A 22,122-nucleotide genomic window follows, 5' to 3' on the forward strand; every position below is an offset into this window, starting at 1 on the left:
CAGATGAGGCCTTTCCCCATCTGTCAAATGAAAAAGGCACCTATCCTACCTCCCTCACAAATACTTTAAGAAGCCAATGTAGTCTATTTGACCCAGAAATCATCCAGTCCAATTCTTTTAAGAGGTAAGGAAGCTAGAACAGTGATTTGTCCAAGCTCACGAAGCAAAGGAAGCACACTTCAGAGAAAAAGCAAGGGGTATCTAAGGTGCCCTCAGTGGGACTTAGAAGCAGCCCTCCCCCTCACTATGTAATAAAAGTTACTTGGATGGGGAGGGAAGGAGAAAAGTAACTGCAAGGAATCGCAATCATTTCATCCCAAACCGTTTTATTAAAGGAAAAAAATGACAACCTAAGAAGGCCCTCTTCCATTCACATATCCCATCCATTCCTCTTCTGGTAGGATTTAGGAGGGCGGAGGAACCTTGCATTTCTAGGCTGTAGTACCACCAAAGAAAGATTTGAGAAGGCTTCTGTGTCCCTGCTTTCCCAGTGGGTTCCCGTTCCGGGCTGTCCCTCGCCAGCATCGCTGGAGTCAGTCCCATGAATTCCAGCCTCTGCCCAGGCCCACACTCCCCTCCCTGTCCCACAGGTCCTGTTCTTTAGTTAGGCTCCTCTGCTCCCCTAGAGACAGGAGCACATTCTGTGGCTCCTGGGGCAGGGCCAAAGCTCTCGGCCTTCTGTATGTCTTCACGGGGCAACTCCGTGTACTTGCAGGAAGAGCCACGGGCGAGGTGGACCGGGTAGTGGCGCCGGTTAGTCTCTATCTTAGCCAGCACAGCCTGAGGCAGGTCAATATGGCATCGTGATGCCAGGGCTACCAGGTAGATGAGGACATCACTGAGCTCCTCCCCTAACGCCCCTCGTTCTGCTTCAGACCAGGACAGGGGTCCAGGTCCACCATCAGGCTTCCACTGACTGAGGGGAAGATCAGACAGACAGACAGACACAGAGACAAATATGAGTACTGGGCCTTGGCCAGGAGCCTGAGCCCAAGCACCCACAAACACAGCCTCACCCTCTTCCTAACTCCAAACCTACCACTTAAGTGCCAGGCCCTGCTCTCTGTATCTAGTGAGTTTGACGTTCAGGGCAGTCCCATCCCAAACTGAGTTCTTCCTTTTCCCCAAACCAGCGCTTTGACCCAGGCTTGAAACCTCAGTCTTTTTTTTTTTAATTAAATTTTATTTTATTTTCAAATGAAGATGCAATTCCTCCCATCCCTCCACCCCACTGAGAAAGCACACATACACACAAAAAAATCCCCTATAAATGTATATAGTCAAGCAAAATAAGTTCCTGCATTGGCCTTGTCCAAAAAAAAGTATCATTCTTCACTTGGAGTCTATCATCTCTCTATCAGGATGTGGGCGGCTTGTTTCATTATGAGTCCTCCAGAAAGATGGAGTCAAAACTCAAATAGAAACAAGTCTACTAAACCACACAAAAGGATCTCTGTACATTACATACTGACTCAGCAACCACATATTAATGTCACCTTTGTTCTGCTGTAGTTTTAGTTTGTTAAATATTTCCCAATTAATTTTAATCTGGTTCAGATTGCTCCAATTGACACCTCTGCTCTAGAATGGGCTGATCAAAATTTCCAAGTCTTTGAAAACTCTTCGTCCTCATTCATCTTTCAACACCTCCCTTTCCCTTACCCTCTATAATGAGTCTCTGAGTCCATCCATTTTGTTTCTGAAATGTCTTTAGCATCCATCTATTCCCTCCCTTCTGGGGCCACCCCACTCCGAGCATTTGTCACTTCTTGCCTGGTGACTGTGTAACTTAACATTATATTGTAACTGGTCTCCCTTTCTCCAAGCTCTTCCTCTTTCTAAATGCATCCTCCTTTCCATTACTAAAGTAATTTCCGAATGCCCAGGTCTAATGACCATTAGATCTCTTTTGCTCAGAGATCTTTGGTGGCTGTCCTACTATTTAGGATAAAATCCAAAATCCTTAGTCTGGCAAGCAAGACTCTATCTCTCTATGATGTGGCCCTGTCCTCCTTTTCAAGCTTTATTTCCTATTAATTTCCTTTACTTTCTCTTCAATCATATTGGGCCACTGCTATTCCCATTACACACCTCATTATTTCCTGCCTTAACTTATGCTATTAGCATTTGGGGTCCTACCCACCCCCATCGTTTCCATATGGCAAAATCCTACCCATCCACCTTTCTAGGCTCAGCTCAAATGCCATCTATGAAGACAGAAATGCTCTTTCTCTCCTCAAAATCTTCCTGTCTACAAACATTGGATCAACAATACTTTGTACCTCTCCTATGCACTTATCAAATTCTGCCTTGTGTTTTCATATTTTTCTTTAATATATTTTATTTATTTCATTAAATATTTCCCCATTAAATGTAAAAAAAATTAACATTCATTTTTAATAATTTTGACTTCCAAATTCTCTCCCACCCCTCCTCCTTTTTTTGAGAAGGCAAGCAATCTGACAGCAATTCTACATATGAAGTCATGCAAAATCTTTCGATATTAGCCATGTTGCAAAAGAAAACACATCCAAAAAAAAAAAGGGAGAAAAAAAGGATGCTTCAATCTGCATTCAGAGTTCATCAGTTCTTTCTCTGAAGACAGATAGCATTTCATTATATATATATCTTATTCATTCTCTCTAGGTTGTAAACCCTTTGAGGACACGGTCTATGCCTTGTAAGTCTTTATATACCCCACTGCACCACAGTACAAAGATATAACCCCACAGATTAATCCAGTGCTAGCATCCCAACAAAGTAGGGGATGCCACAGTGGGAAGGGAAGATAGGAAGGCCCCAATGCATTCATTCTTCCCCACCTGTCCCAACCCCTATCCCATTCCAGCTACTCACAAGAGCTCTGCCAGCTCTCCCACTTCCCCAACAAGGGCCAGGAGGAGGTTCCGAGGTTTATGGAACTGGTCCCAGTCTCGTTCAGTTGCAAACTCTGTCTGGAGGCGACGGCTATAGAGGAGAGAGCAGAAGAGAGGGAGGGGGGAAAGAGTGAGGGAGGCAAAGACTAGGTTGGAAAAGGGGTCAGCACAGCAGCAAAGCACAGGGAAAAGAATTAACTGTCGGGGGACAGCTAGGCGGCACAATGAATAGAGCTCTGGCTGTGGAGTCGGGAGGACCTGAGTTCAAATCCAGCCTCGGATACTTAACACTTAGTAGCTGTGTGACCCTGGGCAAGTCACTTAATACCGATTGCCTCACCAAAAAGCAAAAAAAAAAAAGTTAGCTGTCAGAACTAGAAGGGATTTTAAGAGAGAATTTAGTCCAAACCCATTTTACAGAGGTTCAAACTGAGGCCAGGCAGGTAGGTGGCGCAGCTGAGAGAACACCAGGCCTGGAGTCAGAAAGAGTCATCTTCCTGAACTCATCTTTCTGAATTCAAATTCAGTCTCAGACACTTACAAGTTGTGTGACCCTGGCCAAGTGACTTAACCCTGTTTGCCTCAGTTTCCTTGTCTATAAAATGAGCTAGAGAAGGAAATGGCAAATTATTCCAGTATCTTTGCCAAGAAAACCCTAGATGAGGTCACAATGAGATGGGGGAAATTATATATATTATATAAATATATGTGTGTGTGTGTGTGTGTGTGTGTGTGTGTGGTGTGTGAAAAGAAAAATAAAAAAAAGCTACCAGTGGTAATGCCAGGACTAGAAGCCAGGTGACTGTTTGTTTGTTTCCGGATTCCTAGTTCTGTGCTGTTTTCCTTCCATGATAAGCTGAGGATTTCCTCAACTCATTCAAAAGCGGAGTCCTCCAGCAATTCCTCCTCAGAATACAAAGCACCACACCTACCACACACCTGAAGCTTGTGTAAGCTGCTTTTACCCCCTGCTGGACTAGCTTACAGTCCTGCTCTTATATAAACTTTGCATTTTCCTCAGCACCTCACAACTCACATTTCTGTATGTACTTTAAAACATACTTTCCTCATAGTGACTCTCATTGTTTATGTTCATTGGCTTAGAGATACAAGGGACCTTTGAAGTCCAGTCCCCTAATATTACAGCTTTAAAGAGATTAAGTGACTTATCCGAGGTCACACAGGTAAGTAAACAGCATCCAGCATTTGAACTCAGGTCCTCTGGTACAGCGGATAGAGCCCAGGCCTAGAGTCAGGAAGACCTGTGTTCAAATTAGGCGTCAGACACTAGCTGTGTGACCCTGGACAAGTCACTTTACCCAGTTTGCCTCAATTTCCTCATCTGTAAGATGATCTGGAGAAGAAAATGGCAAACCACTCCAGTATTTTTCCCAAGAAAACCCCAAATGGGGTCACGGAGAGTCAGAAATGACTGAATAATAACAAACCTCTCCAAGCAAATCCTATATGCTCTCCACTGCTGATTCCCTCGAGGGAGTATTACCATCCCCATTTTACAGAGGCGGCCACTGAGGCTCTAGGTAAAATTAAGTTCACAAAGCTACTGTTACTCAACATCAACATAACAGTAGCTAACGTTCACACAGAGCGTGGAGATGTGCAATGCTCTCCGTAAACTTCTCGCCTGACCCTCACAACACCTTGGGGAGGCAGGTACGGTAACTATCGCCCCATCTTACAAGTCCCTCAACTCCAAGTCCAGCACTCTGGACTTACATCCCTTAATGAACTGGGAGGACCCTGGGCAAGCATCAATGCTGATACGAGGCTGAGTTTTTTCACCTGGATATTTTTTATGTATGAGAAGCAGCATGGCAGAGGGAGGACTTAAGACCTGGGTTCGAGTCCTGAATGTGTGACCCGGGGCAAGTCACTTAACCACCGGACTCCAGGCAACTGCAGAGGAGGTGCTAACCTATATTGGTGGAGAGTGTTTCCTCACCTGGGAGTTGCTAATACTAATAACGAAATAACAGAAATCTGGGCTTTCTCCAGATTGCATTCTAGAGTACGCAGAGCGTTATTGGGTGGCAGGAAGCCTCGGGTTCAGCAGGGACCCCTCCCCCCTCGCCATCTTCCCCGTGGGGTGGGCAGCATCCCCGAGCTGGGGGAGCAGTGGGGCGTGCATCTCACATGTCCTCCAGCGTGGGCTCCGGGCTGAAGCTAAACGGGCTATCGTACCCCGCTGCTGCTGCTCCCGCCGCCGCCGCTGCGCCCTCGGGGTTGCTGCCCCCTGGCATGGTGCTGCACAGGACCCACTAACTCCGAAGCCACGTGAAGCTTCCCTGCCAGCCCAGCCCCTCCCCCTCTCTACGGCCTGGCTTTCCCGGGCTCCGGCCCGCCGCGCGCGCTCCCTTTGCGCAGGCGCAGGCGAGAAGCCAGGCCGTAGAGAGCGAGGAGGAGGCGGGACAGAACCGGAGAAGGAGCCAATAAGCATACCTTATTTTTCTCCGGGGCTCACACATAGACCAATCAGAGAGCCTCGCGCTCACTCTTGAGGGGGTAAGGCCCTGCAGAAGGGCCAGAATTGGACCATGATAGAGTAATGGGGTGAGAGGGGGAGGGGCAAGAGCTCTTAAAGAACCAGTTGTTAAGGCCTAGGATACCATGAACCAGATAGATGATAAATAAGGAGGGAGAGAGAACCGGGAACTAGAGCGCAAGCGCAAAAAGCCGTCTCTGGAAAACTGGACCAGGGGTGGCCACCACTCCTCGATTGACCACGAGATGGCGCCAAGAAGTAAGCACCCTGGAAGGGTGTCCAGAGGGGACTCCTGGCAGACTGGTCCTCATGTCAGTCGGTCAACAAGCATTTATTAAGCTTCTGCTGTTTACCATGCGGTACATGTGTACCTGTGTACCTGAAGCTGAGCTACTTTAGGCATCCCGCCCTGTCCTGTCTCTCACTTCCTCTCTTGCTCAATAATCAAGTCACCATTTACCATTGCTCCTGGAAAGGTCATGACAGTATATTCCCTCTGGCTCCATTCACAGTTTCTGTGACTACTTAGGTTAAACTCACTTCCCTGGTCACCATTACCCACTATGCTATCTGAATGTAAGCTCTATATACATATACATATACATATACATATACATTTACATTTACATTTGCATATACATATAATGGTGTCTAGTTCCAAACTGCTTTCCAGAATAGCTGGAACAATTCATTCGGTGGTTTACAGCCTTTTTTCCTCCAACATTTGTCATTTGCCATTTTGTCACTGTTGCCAATGTTGCATGTGAGATAGAAACTCAAAATTGATTTTATTTTACTATTTTTCTAATGAATAATAACTTACAGCATTTTTATGTGGTCAGTGATAATTTGGATATATTCCTTTGAGAATGGAGAGACCGGTATTCTTCTAGTTTCCCCCTTTCACAACCTTGACATTATCTTATTTTTCAAATACAATTTGAAATCTGGTATTATTCATCTTTTTTTATTATTTTTTTGTTTTCTCATCTTTATTTTTAAATTAATTTATATTAATTTATCAACAATCACTTCCATAAGCTTTTGAGTTTTAAATTTTTCTGCCCCTCCCTCTTCACCTCCCTCCCCAAGATGGCACGCAATCTGATATAGACTATATGTACATTCCTATAAAACATATTTTTACATTAGTGATGTTGTAAGTAAGAATTAGAACCAATAGGAGGAACCACCAGAAAGAGGAAACAAAACACAACAGAAGAAAAAAATGGTAAATAGTATGCTTCTATCTGCATTCAAACTCCACAGTTCTTTCTTTGGATGGACATTATCTTTGACACCCCATTCTCCCTTACTCCCGTCTAATCAGTTGCCAAATCTTGCCCTTTCTACCTCTATAACATCTCTCAAATATGAACCCTTCTCTCAGCTCAATAAACTACCACCTTACTTGAGGCCCTTCTCATCTATGTTTCAAGTCTCTCCACTTTAAGTCTATATTCCCTCCTACCACCAGTGATTTTGCTTATGTACAGATCTGGCCTTGCCAGTCCAGAGGCTTCCTTTTGCCTCAAGGATAAAATACAAACACTTCTTGTTCAGCTTTTAAAGCATTTAAGACCTGGCTTGAAACTATCTTTCCAGCCTCATTTTGCATTACTCCTTTCCTGCTAAGCTGTAATCCAACCATCTGACTTTCTCTTTGTTCCCCTCCTGGTAAAATAGATGAGACCTTCCATATCCTCCTTGTACCTTGTTGTACCTTAGGTAAATCAGGAAATATTCCAGGCCTATATTCTTACCTCCTTCAACCAATTACTATGCTCAGAGATCCTAAAGGATAGGTCTGGAAGCAGAGATAGGTATCATCACTCTCTCCAAGGATCACCCTCTGGGAACCCTCTCAAAAGGAGGAAATGTCTCTAACACACATCAGAGACCAGAATTTTCCTATACAGAAAGGGATGGCTGGCAAACCATTTATTTCAAAGCCATTGCCCCATTCTGGACACAGATTAGGAAATCCATCCTCCCTACTCCCCACTGGCTGTAAATAATTGTCTTCAGTAAATCTCTTTTGGGCATGTACATCTTATGTATGGGATTCCTTTTCCTCTTCCTAGAGCAGATACTTAAGTCACCACATAATCACTCATTTAGAGAGGCATTTGCTGCCAAATAGAGAAATTGTGATGGATAGGAGAAACAAACCAAGTCTCTTACTTAAAAAAAAAAAATTCCTGAATTCAGAAAGTCCTCATTCCGCTTGTTGTAGTGAATGGCCTTAATTAAGAGAAGTAACATGAATTCAATCTAGAAAGATGATGTGGCTCTAGACCACATAAAGCTCTGAATGTCAGATAAGCCTGCATTTTGTTGAGAAAGCAATAGGAAGCAATTGGGGCTTCTTGAGCAAGGGAGTAACATGGTCAGAATTGAGCTCTACAAATATTATTTGGGCAGTTGGATGGAGGCTGGACTAGAGAAAGAAGGGACAGGAAGACTAGTTAGGATGCTATTTAGTAGTCCAGCTAAGAGATGATGAGGACTTGAGCTGAAGTGTGGCTGGATGAGTGTAGAGAAAGCGACAGATTTGAAAGATGTTTTGGAGGTAGAATTGACAAGACTTGGGAACTGATTGGTTACGGGGGTGAGACAGGGATGAGGGGGAGGGAAGAGTCAAAAATAACTCCTCAGTCATGTAAATCTAAATACCCTGTGCTAGTAACCTGCAACATTAGCCCTGGAAGGGGCCTTTGGGAATCATATGGTCCAACAACTTTATTTTACAGAGAAGGTCCCTCAGATCTTCCTAAAAGGAAAGGTCACCCGGGGATTAGTGGCAAAGTCAGGACCCTGTGGTTCTTTTCACTGCATTATCTTTCTTTAAAATCTGTTCTAGCTTCTCTGTACTTCTTGCTTCTAAGAAAGTTTGGTAGTAAGACTCCCTGGAGAGTCAGGTGCTGGGGAAATGGAAAGCCCATGAGTACAGCTCTCTCATTTTACAGATGAAGAAACTGAGACACAAAAGATCAAGTGATTCCCCCAGGGTCACACAGGGAGTAAGTGTCTGAGGTAGGAGTTGAACCCGGATCTTTCTGACCCCAAATTCAGCCTTACCCACTATTCCATGCCACTTCTTACAAAGTCAATATGTACCAAAGATGAGATTTGAGCAGGTTTTCCTGACACAGGAGTTTTTATTAAATCATGCTAATATTCCATAGCATTTACATAGGTAAGTAAATAGAAGGTAAGTTGAGGGATAGAGAGTTAACAACTGGGGGGTTCAGAGAAAGCTTTGAAAATTAGATAGAACCCAAGCTGAACCTTGTGGGAAGATAAAAACTCAGAAATTAAAATGAAGAAGTGTATTCCAATCATGGGAAACAGATTTAGGAGAGGAAATGTCAAGTTCAGGGACCAACCAGTAGTCTAGTCTGGCTGGAGCAAAGAGTCTATGCAGAGGAATAATATGAAATAAAGTTGGAAGGATAGGTTTAATCAAACAATCAATAAATATTTATTAAGCATCTATGCTAAATCAGGTTGTGGAAGAGATGTCATAGAGGACAATGGAGGACAATAGATGGGACTTGCTAACTGGTTAGATATGAAGATGAGGAAGAGAGAAGACTGAGGTTATAAACCTAAGTATCAGGGAACATAGTGGTATCCTCAACAGCAATAAGGAAGTTTATAGGAAGGAAGATGCTAAGTTTGGGTTGCCAAAAGGAAATCCAGGTAGAGAAGTTGTGTGTGTGTGTGTGTGTGTGTGTGTGTGTGTGAAATAGGAACCACAATCATTTTGCAACAGTTTTGGTAGACTAACAATATAGGGATCTCCCTCTCCAACCATCGGATGGCTTAATAATAGAAAGTCCCCAAACATTATTGAAGAAATATATAATACAATAAATTGGGAAAGGACACAGTAAAATTGGATGGTCTGATCTACTGTTATAACAATTGCTTGTTATTCTTGAAGAAGAGACAGCTGCAGTCTGGTCTAAACGGTTACCTTGAAACTTCAGTTTTGTCTAAAGGAGCCTATTTCTCATTTGTGAAAGTGCTTGGTCATCTCCCCTTGTCTCCTGCCCTTGAAGAGAGAATGTCTTCTCATTCATACAGCAAACCCTGCCAGCCACTTGGCAAATATTTCTCCTTTTCTCCCTTGAATGATTCCCCCTTTCTCTCCCTTTCCCTTTCTAGTGAAAGATGTTACTTATCTATCCTAAGCTGCTACAGAATACTGCTGATTGACTGTGTACTTTAAACTGGCCTGAAAAGTATGCAAAGTCAATCTGTAATCCTGAGAAGTTTAAGCTGCTAACAGCAGTGTTCTTAGCATGCTAATGCATTTCCTTGCTTTCAGTGTGTCCTCCTATCTGACCCACAGTTTTCAGAATTCTGCTCAGGGGTATGCCCTTCCCAAGAGATCCCATTTCTCCATGTCAATATCCAGCAGGTAACTGAAGTGAGCCTGGATTTCAGAAGAAAGATTTGGGTTGAGTACGTACATTTGGGAGTCATCCACGTAAGACTGAATCCATGGAAACATATATGATCACCAATAAGAAAGAAGAGGACAAACGGGACGTATAAGGTGCAGGAAAAAAACCAAAGGAGACTTTAGCCAGACAGGTCAGACAGGTAAGAATAGGTCCAAAAGAAAACAAGTTTACAGAAGCCAAGAAAGATGTTTATTAAACATTTGCTGAATAAATGAATGAATGGTTAAATCTCAGCCTACCTGAAGCTCGCTCCAATCCTACATCACTCTATGTTCTCTGTATTTCCCCAGAATGCTTTCTCTCACTTTTTCTCTATCTCAAGTTGTCTCTTAAACGGGCTGCTCACCTTATCAGTGGCTGATGGCTTATAGGATCTTGAGTCTTTCATCCTCCCTACCTTGCCCCTTCCACCAACATAAATGAGATAAATCTCCAGACACTTTCTCAAGGCTGGTCAGGAGAACCATTATCTTTTTTTTTTTTAGAGGCAATTGGGGTTAAGTGACTCGCCTAGGGTCACACAGCTAGTGTTAAGTGTCTGAGGTGAGATTTGAACTCAGGTCACCATTACTCCAGGGCCAGTGCTGTATCCACTGCACCACTAGTTGCCCTGAGAACCACTCTCTTGATTTCTTTCTACCAAAGAATTTGCCTGTCACTCAGCCCCTTAAGTTCTGGGTCAAACCTCATTTTATGGTGGTGAGGAGAGAGAGTATAGAATGATAACTGGAAAGTTTCCTACAGGTTATTTGGTCACACTCCCTCTTTTTACAGATGAGGGGACTGAGACCCAGAGAGGTTAAGTGACCAAGGTGACACAGTAAGTGGTGGAATTAGGATTTGAACTTGGGTCCCAGTATTCCACATTTGGCATTCTAGGGGCATAGAGTGATGGGGAAAGCTTTATATTTGGAGTTTAAGCCTTAGAGTTAAAATTCCAGTTCTGTTCCCTAGGATAGATGACTTTGGAAAATCACAACCTCTTTGGGGCTCTGTTTCCTTATCTATAAAGGAGAGGGTTGAATTAGATAATCGTATTGCCGTGTGAGAGGTTGAGAGGTTGTGACCCCTCAAAGACTGAATTACAGGATGGGTGGTCTGGAATGAATTCACTGACTCAAGCATTCTTTAAGTCAAGGTGGCAAAGTTTATTGTTATGCTTTTCAGCTGGCAAGGATTCTTAAAGGATCCTGCCACCTTAGAGAGGTACAGTTAAAGTTTATATAGGATAAAATACAATAAAACATGTGCCAAATATGCTAACTAGGGGATTCAAGGTGGGATTAGGGAGTGGTTAAGGAGTGGCCAGTTCTTAAAGGATCATGCACTTCTTGTACCTACTACGCAGGCGTTTTACCCAGAGTTCATTAGGAAAAGCCCACAAGGGGGACCACACAGAGGTGTGGTTTTAGGCCTGCTACGCCACTAAGTCAACTAGAGTTCAGGGTAACTGAAAGTTGTCCAGTCTGCCAGCAATCAATGTCTTGTTTGACAAGATAGATGTAGGGAGTATACATATGTCTTAAGTCCAGAGTACAGTTAATGAGGAGCCCAGAATGTAGATAATAAGGTAGGGTGGAAGGATAGTATAGTAGTGGGTAAGAATGCCTTTATGATCCAGTGCAAAGCCAGTTTAAACTAATAAATCCTTCAGGTGCTGTTTGGAACTGTACCAGGGAGAGAGATAAGGGTCTTGCTGGGGCCCACTCATGAGTAATTGCTAAGCACGGAGTCCTTGGGCTGGGGAGAAACTCTTAGGGACAGTGTTCCTGAGGCTAGGGAGAAATTGGGGTCCAAGTACAAACACCCAAACACAAGCACCCAAGCGTGTAGAGGGCCGATCTTAAGAGTCTGATATGGGTTTAAGATCCAGGACAGAGTTTGACCTTTGCCCAGGCTTTCACCCAAAGGGCTCAATAATTAAGAAGCAAGGCTCTCCAATCTCCCCCTGTTAGGAGGTTCCTGAGACATTCCTTCTCACTCTTTGAACCTTAGATTTACATATTCACTCCTCCAGACAAGCCAGGAAAAAGCCTTGGAATTTACAACTCTATCTAGGAACTCTGATAAGGAGGAAATGTATGTTATCACATTCTTAGCAGATGTTTCCAGAGTGTCTTACTGGGAGGACTCTTTGAAGTTAGAATGGATTTTTCTCTATATATCCTGTACCCTCAGAAAAATAAACTGAGTCAGTTTTTCTTCTCCACCTGGTCCCACTTCATGTCTTATTTCACGCCTTTCCGTTCAATGTACAATCTGGTTGCCGGCAACATTTTGACGCATCGAACAGTGACAAAGAGTCAGAGAAAGGACAGCTCCTTGAATGTTCCAGAGGAAAAGAAACCCTTGCTGGCTACTACACCAGGAAACAAGGTCCTTAAATGGCTGGAGGCTGCGGTACTAAGGTAAAGGGAATGAGGGTCATTACAGGTTTCCCCTTAGAAATTTTAGGACTAAGAGGGGGGGAAAAAATCACCAGGCTTACGTGGGAGATTATAAATTGCAAGAAATTGATTAGAAAATTTAGAAACAGGCTCGGTACTTAGAGCATAAGAAATAGTGTTGCTTTGGAAAGGCCCACATACATACTTTCGGTCTTAAGAGGCGCCCTTAAGATCAAAAGTATGGGTCAGGTACAAAGTGGAAAAAGAGATAGAGATTATTACCTAAGATTACTAAAGAAAATAGTGAAAGAAAGAGGTTTAGTTATTCCAAACAGTCAGCTACAGGAATTTTTGGAAAGTGTAGAAAAATGCTGCCCATGGTTTCCACAAGAAGGAACAATTGATTTAGAGAAATGGAAGATTGTAGGCAACCAACTACTAGTAGCTGAGAAAGTGATTCGGGCAGATAAGGGGGCAGGAACAGATGAGGAAGAAGAAATACATAAGGCCTTTGAAGAACAGTTAAGCATAGTTGAAGAGGACGGGGAAAAATGTGCATTCTGTTAAACAACAGAGAGATGAGTAACAGAAAGATGTACATTTACCTTCAGTTAAACTACAGCCTGGGAGAAAATTTAAATGCAAGGGCTTGTTAGAAAAAGCAATACAAAGGGCAGAAAGCAGAGGGAAAGAAGTGCCCATGGACTTAAAATTAGCTAGGCAAATAAGTTTAAGCAGTAGGAGAGAGGAGTATGTATAGCAAGCTTAAGGAAGGTATAATTTATTCGCACAGTGTGATTAGAGGTTTTGAAAGTAAAAAGGTTTTGAAACTTTTTGAGAATTGTTAGGAAAAAATTCTCTTTTTTGCATTCTAAAATCCTGGTCAAAGCTTTGGGTGTAAGATTGAAAGACTATGTTGAAAAATATTCTCTTCCTTTCTCTCGAATTCCAACCCTGGCCAGGTTGGGGTGGGGGAGAAAGAAGGAGAAGATAAGGAGGAGTTTTCCTCTCCAATTCAAAAAGAAAAGTTTTTAAGTATTGGAACACAATCTAAAGATAATTTAGGTCATTCACATTAGTAATATGCATGTTTCAAGTTTTAAAAATCTAATCTCATTACAAATTGGTACACTTTTATGTGTTATATCAAGCAATTTTTAATAATTTTGATGTTATTAAAATGTGAACTAAAAGAAACTGAGAGGTAGTGAGATAACTTTGTAAATCCAGCTAAATTATTTTATCAAATCCAGTTAATCTTGCTTTGCAATGTTTTATAACTGTCAATTAGAAAGTCAGGTATCTCATCTATATCTGTAGTTAAAGAACAGCTCATAGTTAAAACAATTTGACTATCACTTATGAAAATTACCAGATTGTTACTTAAGTTATTTGCAGTTACTATTTTAATGTTAAAACCTAGAATTTTTAATTACTTATGAGTGAAAAGGAGGGTCACAAGGCAATTCCCTCTACTTTGTAAATTTGCCAGGGCTCCTGGAAACTATCTGTTGTGGGCAAGGTCATCTGCCCTGGGGGAAAAAAAAAAGAGAGAGAGAGAGAGAGAGAGAGAGAGAGAGAGAGAGAGAACTTGTTAGGATTATGCAGTTCCTAAACAATTAATTTAGCTTGCTGAGAAGCTGCAACTATATGAAATGATTTCTAATAATTGGCTTTTTTACCAGAACAAGTTTAAATTTGAGAAAGAAAGATGTTAAGTGAAATCTCTTATGTATGTGACTCATGCTAAATCTTTGTTACTTATTACAACTCCACGGGAGTAAAATTAACTATGTCTGGCTTTAAGCCATGATTAGTGAAACTTACTGCTTAAGGTAAAAGACTCTTAGGACTATAACTAATTTTGTTTTGAGTTTCAATTTGGGTATAGTCATCTCTATTAAATTAGTATTTGAAGTTTTCCTATTAAGGAATGCTTTCCACCATGTGCAAAAATTTTGTTCATAACACTATTAAACCTGTTGGGCAAAAATATTCCCAGACAAAAGTAATTTATTATATGGATGATAAACTTAGAGAACTTTTCTTATTAACGTGTGAGCTTTAATAAGCTCTTCAGTCTCAAAGATTTGTAATTACTCCTGATAAGGCACAAAAGAAACCACCCTTTGCTTACTTTAGACATATTGTTTCACAGTCTACAATTAGACCCCCAAAATATTACAAAATAGGCAAGATTCTTTAAAAACTCTTAAAGATATTAATTAACTTTAGCCTGCTTAGTAGATCACCACTAATCAATTATTTTAAGATGAATTTAAACTAAGTAGAATAATAGATAGCTGAAACTCAATTAATTCCCTTTAAATTGTGGGGGCAAGTTATTTTACATCTAAGGGGAGCTGTTAGTTTGGGTGAAACAGTGGCTTTTGACAAAAAGGAAGCTTTTTACAGTAAAGCAATTAGTTGAACAAGACTTTTAAAAGGACATATAGAATTCTTTACAAATCCTTGGAATTCACCTGTTTTTGTTATTAAAATGAAGTCAGCAAAATAAAGGATGCTTCATGACCTCTGAACTATTAATGAAGTCTCCCTTCACCCATTATGAATTCTGTTTCCTAGCCTTTGATAGTTATTGATTTAAAAGACTGCTTTTTTACTATTCCACTGCAAGAAGCTGACAAATGTTGTTTTGCTTTTACAATACCCAGTGTTAATGCAGAACACCCTGCAACCAGGTTTCAATAGAAAGTCCTTCTTCAAGGCATGAAAAACAGCCCTACAATGTGTCAAAATTTTGTTAATAAAGCTATACAACCAAATGAAAAAAATAATTTCTCAATGCAAAAATAATACACTATATAGTGACATACTTTGTAGCTGTTCCACTGAAAACTCACACATTTATTTCCTCAGCCTCAATTAGCTTTACAAGAATATGGGCTTATTATAGCCCAAGAAAAAGTTTAAGAAAAATTTCCATTTTCCTACCTAGGTCATATTGTCACCGAAACAACAGTGAAGCGCTTAATGAATTTTCAAAAACTTTTAGAGGGTACTAATTAGTTTTGACCATCATTCCAAATTACTACAGAACAACTGGCTAATTTCTTTTTTACATTTAGAGGAGATCCTAATCTAAATTCCCCTAGGACATTAACTCCTAAAGCAAAAAAGGAGCTTTATTTAGTCAAACAGAAAAATTCCTGAAGCTCAACTCACTCATATTTTTTTAAATGAGAAGCCTGGGTCAAGAGTCAGAAAATCTGACTTTCAGTTCTGACTGCCACTTACTGGCTTGTGCATGTGACAGTAGGCAAATCATAGCAAATCATTAGCTTCAGTTTCCTTATGTGTAAACAAGAAATAAATAGTATTTGCACTTCACAGCCTTGTAAAATACAAACTTGAAATTATATCTATAAAGTACTTTGTAATCAGCTAAAGTTATCCTTGTTATCTTTCTATTGTTGTTTCCAGTTCTTCCTCAGGGCTTCTGCTCTGTCAATTATGTTCTCACGACCCCTTTACCTTCTCAATTCACACCTGTAGGAAGGAAGTCTGGTATAAATGTGAGAAACAAGAATGTTAAGAAACAAGACTTATCTCAGATGAGTCACTTCTTCCGCCTGGTATCTTGAAGTGGTGCCCAGGTAAAGGGGGAAGGGAAGGAGAGGGAGGAAGAAGGAGCAGAAGCAAGAGATGGAAGGAAGGAGAGACAATGAGAGGGAGTGATGGGGAAAGTAGTGAGATGGAAAGAGACAGAGACAGAGAGATAAGAAAGTAAGAACTAAATAGGGCAGGGAGAGACAGAAAGAAAGAATGAAAGGGGGGAAAGATAGACAAGAGAAAGGGTGAGAAATAGGGTAGCAAGGAGAGACAGATGGACACAGAGTTATGGAGGGAGAGAGAAATTGAAAAAGGAGAAAGACAAGAGAAGACAAGAGAGATAGACATGGGAGAAATTTATAAAAGGTGGAAAAACAAAATATAAAGATAAGGTGGGAAAGAGAAAGGCTAGAGACTGGTCAGATAGAAACAGATGGAGAGACAGAGAAATAGGAGGTAGAAAGTCAGAGAAAGGTAGAGAAAAAGATATGGGGAGAAATAGAGATGAATAAAGAGTGAAAACTATGAGGTGGGGAAAGTCAGCAGGAGTCTAGCCACGAGTAATGGGAAGAAAAGGAAGGAGAAATGAAGAGACAGGGAGAAGGAATAAGGGATGGAAAGCTGGGGCAAGGGAGAGGGAGATAGAAAGAAAGTTAAAGAAGAAATAGGTATGTCAAGTACCAGCATTCAAAAAATATCTCTTGTCCAGCTATGAGAGACAGGACAACCCCAGCTGGAAAGCCTCACCAAGTATTAGTAAGTGCATAGAATATGTCTCAGAGTTTCCAGAAAGAACCCATCATGATGCTATGAGTCTCAGAAAGATGTGAGAATAGGAACCACCACATTCCTTATTCGTCATTGCCTCCCTCTGCCAACATTTCAGCACCCTCTTTGAGGTTCATTCCACTCCTCAATGTTAAAGATTCTAGATACTTCCAGCTCCTACCACTCCCCACATTGACCTCTCTCCTTTCATAAGGTTTCTAGCTGGTTTCTAGCCCTCCTTTCTGCCCTGATCCCTACCTTCATGTTTGGTGGCTTTCTGTCTGTACACTGATGTCTCTTTCCTATGCATCAGCCTGGAATGTTCCATGACCCACACTTTCACTTTACCTCGGGCACCCACAGAGATCATCATTCTTTATGTAATGATACTTAGAGTGACCACCCACACTATAGCGTCTCATATCTCTTACAGAGGAAGTGTGGACATCAACTCACTCTCTAGGCTGACTTGATAATTCTAACCTACTCCCACACTAGCAAGTCTAGGTTCTCAGAGAAGGAACAGTGTGTTGTTTGGTTACATTAAAATTCTCTTGGGTATCTTAGGGTTAACTCTGTTAGGAGTAACCCTCAGTTACTATGGTAACTCTCAACCCCCCCCAACAAATGTGTTTCTATTTACTCAAGCTAGACACACAATGATGATACTTTTAGATCTTAACTATAACAATTTCCTATTACTTAGTAAAAGGAAAAAGAAATAACATTGTAGTAGGATTATCCCTCACATGTAGCATACGTGTAACAGAGTTTCTGTGGTAGGGTAACACAAATGGAAAGGGTTTAGAGAGCTCCCCTCACGTAACATGAAATGCCCAGGAGAGCCCAAGGAAAACCTCATCTCTCCCTTCATCCTGGGTTTCTGGCTTGCTAATGACAGTCTAATAGAAACGGCTGCTTTCAGATTATAAATGTCAGATTACGTATTACAAATCTCTCATTGCTATTTATTTCTCCTACTTATCATCTTGGACTGGCTTAGAAACTTTCACAGGCAACTCCATCAGGATTGGGAGCTCCCATGAGGAGCCCATCATTCAGCTACTTCCCTATCCAATGCCTGTCTCTAAAACGGGTGTTGGACTTCTCTACCAAATTATTCTAAACTGTAGTGACTTCCACTTATATTGTCTAAACAAATTTACACAATCAAAGGTTAGCAAACCAATTTTATTTTTAAATCTAGTTATAGGATAAACCATTGCACAAAGGGCAGTTAGAAAGCATAGGGGGAAAGGGAAACACAAAAGGCTCACCAGAACGATCCGTTGAAAACACAGCACCCAGGGCTAAGCTTATGATTGCATGAGCAGGAAATGCCTTTCCTACTCAGATGCTAGAAAGCAGGGCCAGTTAATGTAGTGGATTCAACCACTTTGGCCACCTTATCTTCCCAACTCGTCACTATGTGGCCACAAACACATGCGGCCTCGCTTCTACTCTTATTCTGTTACTCTTTCCTGATCTTACGTGAATAAATATTTGGGATGAATCAGACCAGGTTAAAGACTTTCTGAGCTTCTAAAAGTCAAAGACGTGATCAAAGGTCCTGCAAATGGAATCAATGACTAAGTCCGTCTGCGAGTGACTCCTCATGGCTGTCTTTCTCTTCACCAGACTTAGCTACTGTAGCTACTGGCAGGTTCCATCAAAGTTTTGCTGCACGTCTGATAGATCTTGTACCTCTGGTGGTTCTTACGGTCTTTTGAAGTTCACAAAGTTGCAATACAGCTCATATCGCTTCCAGTACTGCTAAGGACAGGAATGAATAAATACAATAGAAACACGAGAGGCGGCAAGATGCGGAGATAAGACAGCAGTAGAAAGCTTCCTTAGGGACCCCCTTCCCCTCTGCTGTCTGGGAGGCAGAGAGACAAGTTTGTTCAAATCTTTTGTATGCATGTTCCTTTCTAGTTCAGCAGCCAATTAAAAGGATTTTCAACACCAAAGAGTAAATAAGTAAGAGTCAAAAAGAGTATACCAGAGCATCCTCTGAAGCAGGAAGGATAAGGCTTGATTTCCTAAAGCAGAACTTTGGGAAAAGCTAAAGATTCTTTGGTCAGTTCCTCCTTTATACCTAAAAGTTAATGAAACTGTATGTGAGACTTAAATTGGACTTCCAAACTTAATTGGACTTCCTGGTCCTCAGGAAGTAGAAAAGAACATAAGAGTCAGGCACTTCTCCAGCTTGACATACCCTCCTTTGCAGGCGTTCTGCTGCTACAAATGCACAGGATTGGCAGCCAATGCTGTACTCTCGCCCAATTGACATTTTACACTGTTTTAAAGTAAACCTTTTGCTGTTATTGTTGTTGTTAAATGTCAGTTGGTCTCTGGGTGTCTCATTTTGTTCCATTTCCAAAGCTGATGCACCAAAGCGAGACTAAGTCAAGCATGACCCAGAGTACCACCAGTCAGACGTCTTATTTTCTATCGAACTGGATTTTTAGCCATTCATTGAATGAGCACTTAATCTGTCTCCGTGACTTTGCACAAGCTGTGTCCTATGTCAAGCAAAAGGAGTTTGGTCTTTAGGCTGGAAGCAAATTCAAGTTATTTAAGGTTTTGATCTGAGACATGACAGATAAATAGAGCTGAGAAAACAGAGCTTTCTATTTCTTCCTCCCCTCCGTCCCCCCTCCTTGAGATGGTAAGCAATTTGAATTTTTACAGATGTGCAATCTTGCAAAACATATTTCCATATTAGTCATATTGTAAAAGAAAAGACACACCAAGACCTTAGAAATCACCTAGTTAACCAATACACCCTACTTGCCCACCTACCCTCCAAATGGAAGCAAGGAGATCAGGTAGTAAGGTTTAGGTGAGGTTAGTAAGTAGCCAGTTAGCTGAAGCTAACCCTGCCCACACACATCTGGTTTTTGTCTCCCTCTTCTCTCTTCCAAGCCCACATACATCCTGTGGAAGAGGGATGGCTTCTTCCTCTCTCCCCAGCCTCAGAACACTCCCCATGGCTCTGCACCTGAGGGAAGGTGCCACTCATGGCCCAGCAGGTTACCTACAGAGATACCTTCCTCTTAGGGCTCTTGTGAGGACAGGGCCTTCTAGAGAAAGAAGTTGTGGCAATGGAAACTAGTGTTAACCTGAAAGTTTGGTTAAAGAAGGCAAACAAGTTAGGTGGTACATGATTATATAGTTTATTCCCTTTTAGCTAGCGAATCATGTTAACATGGAAGCCAGAATGTGATTCTGACTCCGAGATTAAGCAAAATCAGAGGGGTTTTATACAGTTTAGAATGATCAGACTCAGGATGTCTGTGTTACCAAAAAAAAAAAAGGTATAGCCTCCATATGTTTCCTAACATACAACATAAAAAAAGGAAGTTACCTAATTGCATAGATTGTAAATACAATAGAGGAATGTCAAAGTATCAATCAAAATTATAGATCTGGGATATGTGTTTCCTCTACATAACATATGTCTATAGGATACAAAACAAGGAAAAGTCTCATTAATCAAGAGAGTGTTTGGTCCCAGACATCCTGGGCTCAGTGATGATGAACAGGAAGAATGTTGGTGAGCTCCATTTGGTCCTGAAATTTGCTGACACAGGAAGGGGTGTTTTAAGTTCACTCAGAGAGAAAAAGATTAATTCAGGTTTTGGGCCCTTATTGGGGCTCAATTGATCTCAAATGATTATCACTAGTCATAATGACAAGACTTCTGAAATCTTTGATTTTGTCAGTGTTGATCTTCTCTGAAGTTACAGGCTGCTGTCTATGAATGGGTGGTTTGCTTTCCTGGGCCTGACCTAATACCTGGCACAGAGTAAGTAAACAGCTCTCTCTCTCTCTCCTTTCTCTCTCTCTCATAACATTTTATTTTTTCCCAATTACATGTGAAAATAATTTTTTAGCATTTTTTAAAAAAAATTTGACTTCCAAATTCTTTCTCTTCCTCTCTTCCTTCCTCCCTCCCTGAGATGGTAAGCAATTTGATTTCCATATTAGTCATGTGTAAAAGAAAAAGACTGGGACAGCTGGGTGGTGCAGTAGATAGAGCACCGGCCCTGGAGACAGGAGGACCTGAGTTCAAATCCGGTTTCAGACATATACTTACTAGCTGTGTGACCCTAGGCAAGTCACTTAACCCAAATTGCCTCACAGAAACAAAACAAAAAAATACTTGATGGTTAGGGGGCATCTAGGTAGCTCAGTGAATAAAGCACTAGCCCTGGAGTCAGGAGAACCTGAGTTCAAATCTGGCCTCAGACATATAACACTCACTAGCAGTGTGACTCTGGGCAAGTCACTTAACCCCAATTGCCTCACAAAAAACAAACCCAAGGAAAAAAAGTGAAAAACACATGCTTCAATCTACATTCAGACTCCATCAGTTCTTTCTCTGGAAATAGATAGCATTTTTCATCATGAGTCGTTTGGAATTGTCTTGGATCATTGTATTATTGAGAATAGCTAAGTCATTCACTGTTGCTCATCTTACAATATTATTGTTAACTGTGCACAATCTCACTTCACTTTGCATCAGTTTATATGAATCTTTCCAGGTTTTCCTGAAATCATCCAAGCAATTCTTTTTTTAAAATTATTTTTAATATATTTTTTCTTCCCAATTACATGTGAAAACAATTTCTTGACATTTTTTAAAGTTTTGAATTCCAAATTCTACCCCTCCTCCCCCCCCCTCCCTGAGAGGGTAAGCAATCAGAGGTTATATATGTGCAATAATGTAAGACATTTCCATGTTAGCCACTTTGTATGGGTAAAAGAAAAAGAAATGAAAGACAAAAATAGCATGCTTCAGTCTATATTCAAACAATATCAGTTCTTCCTCTGGAGGTGGATAGCATGTTTCATGATAACAAGCAGACAGTTCTTAAAGAATATTCCTTGATTCAAGAGTAGATGGGGCTTCTGCTCTCAAAACTTAGTCACCAGGGAAAGAGAACAAAATTGAGGGGATGCTCATCAATTGGAGAATGGCTGAATAAGTTGTGGTATATGATTGTGATGGAGTATTATTTCACCAATAAGAAATGAGGAGCAGGATGATTTCAGGAAAACCTGGGAGGACTTAAATGAACTGATGCAAAATGAAGTGAGCAGAACCAGGAGAACATTGTACAGAGTAATAGCAATATTGTGCAATGATCAATTGCTATTCTCAGCAATATATTGATCCAAGACAATTCCAAAGGACTCATGATGAAAAATGCTATCTGATGTGGTTTTGGGAGGTTCAGGGACCCCTCAAGGATCAAAGTACAAGACAGTGTCATCTGGAAGTAATTCACGGCTTCAAGCATTCTTCAAGTCAAGTTGGCAAAGATTTATTGTTATGCTTTTTAGTGGGCAAAAGTTCTTAAGGAACCTGCAACCTTGAAGGAGTACAGTTAAAGTTTATATAAGATAAACTATAGTAAAACATGTGCCAAATATGCTAACTAGGTGATTCAGGGTAGGATTAGGGAGTAGTTCAGGAGTGGTCAGTTCTTGAAGGAACATGTACTTTTTGTATCTACCGTGTAGCCATTTTA

General features: G+C 41.2%; 1 protein-coding gene across 2 annotated transcripts; it reads right to left on the bottom strand.

Annotated features, from left to right (window-relative positions):
* Positions 1-309: 309 nt before the first annotated feature.
* DCTPP1 (dCTP pyrophosphatase 1) lies at positions 310-5,261 on the bottom strand. Of its 2 annotated transcripts, none has more exons than XM_021008486.2 (3): positions 5,079-5,261; positions 2,857-2,967; positions 310-916 (listed from the first exon to the last, which is right to left on the bottom strand). In XM_021008486.2, exons 1-3 carry the CDS (start codon positions 5,135-5,137, stop codon positions 601-603), a joined length of 486 nt encoding a protein of 161 aa, XP_020864145.1. In that variant the 5' UTR covers positions 5,138-5,261; the 3' UTR covers positions 310-600. The 2 variants fall into 2 exon arrangements, with proteins under 2 accessions (XP_020864145.1, XP_020864144.1); XM_021008485.2 differs by having other exon boundaries at positions 5,031-5,259.
* Positions 5,262-22,122: the final 16,861 nt, after the last annotated feature.

Source organism: Phascolarctos cinereus, unplaced genomic scaffold (genome assembly GCF_003287225.1).
Source record: "Phascolarctos cinereus isolate Bilbo 61053 unplaced genomic scaffold, phaCin_HiC Scaffold_4;HRSCAF=312, whole genome shotgun sequence".
In the NCBI taxonomy this organism is placed as follows: domain Eukaryota; kingdom Metazoa; phylum Chordata; class Mammalia; order Diprotodontia; family Phascolarctidae; genus Phascolarctos; species Phascolarctos cinereus.

What these genes read in the sequence shown, in the direction of transcription:
- DCTPP1 (XM_021008485.2), bottom strand. Translation starts at nt 5,137, where the DNA reads ATGCCAGGGGGCAGCAACCCCGAGGGCGCAGCGGCGGCGGCGGGAGCA. An exon ending in GAGCCCACGCTGGAGGACAT is followed by an intron (nt 2,968 to 5,030) that starts GTGAGATGCACG and finishes TCTCCTCTATAG; the next exon opens with CCGTCGCCTCCAGACAGAGT. An exon ending in GGAGAGCTGGCAGAGCTCTT is followed by an intron (nt 917 to 2,856) that starts GTGAGTAGCTGG and finishes TCTTCCCCTCAG; the next exon opens with TCAGTGGAAGCCTGATGGTG.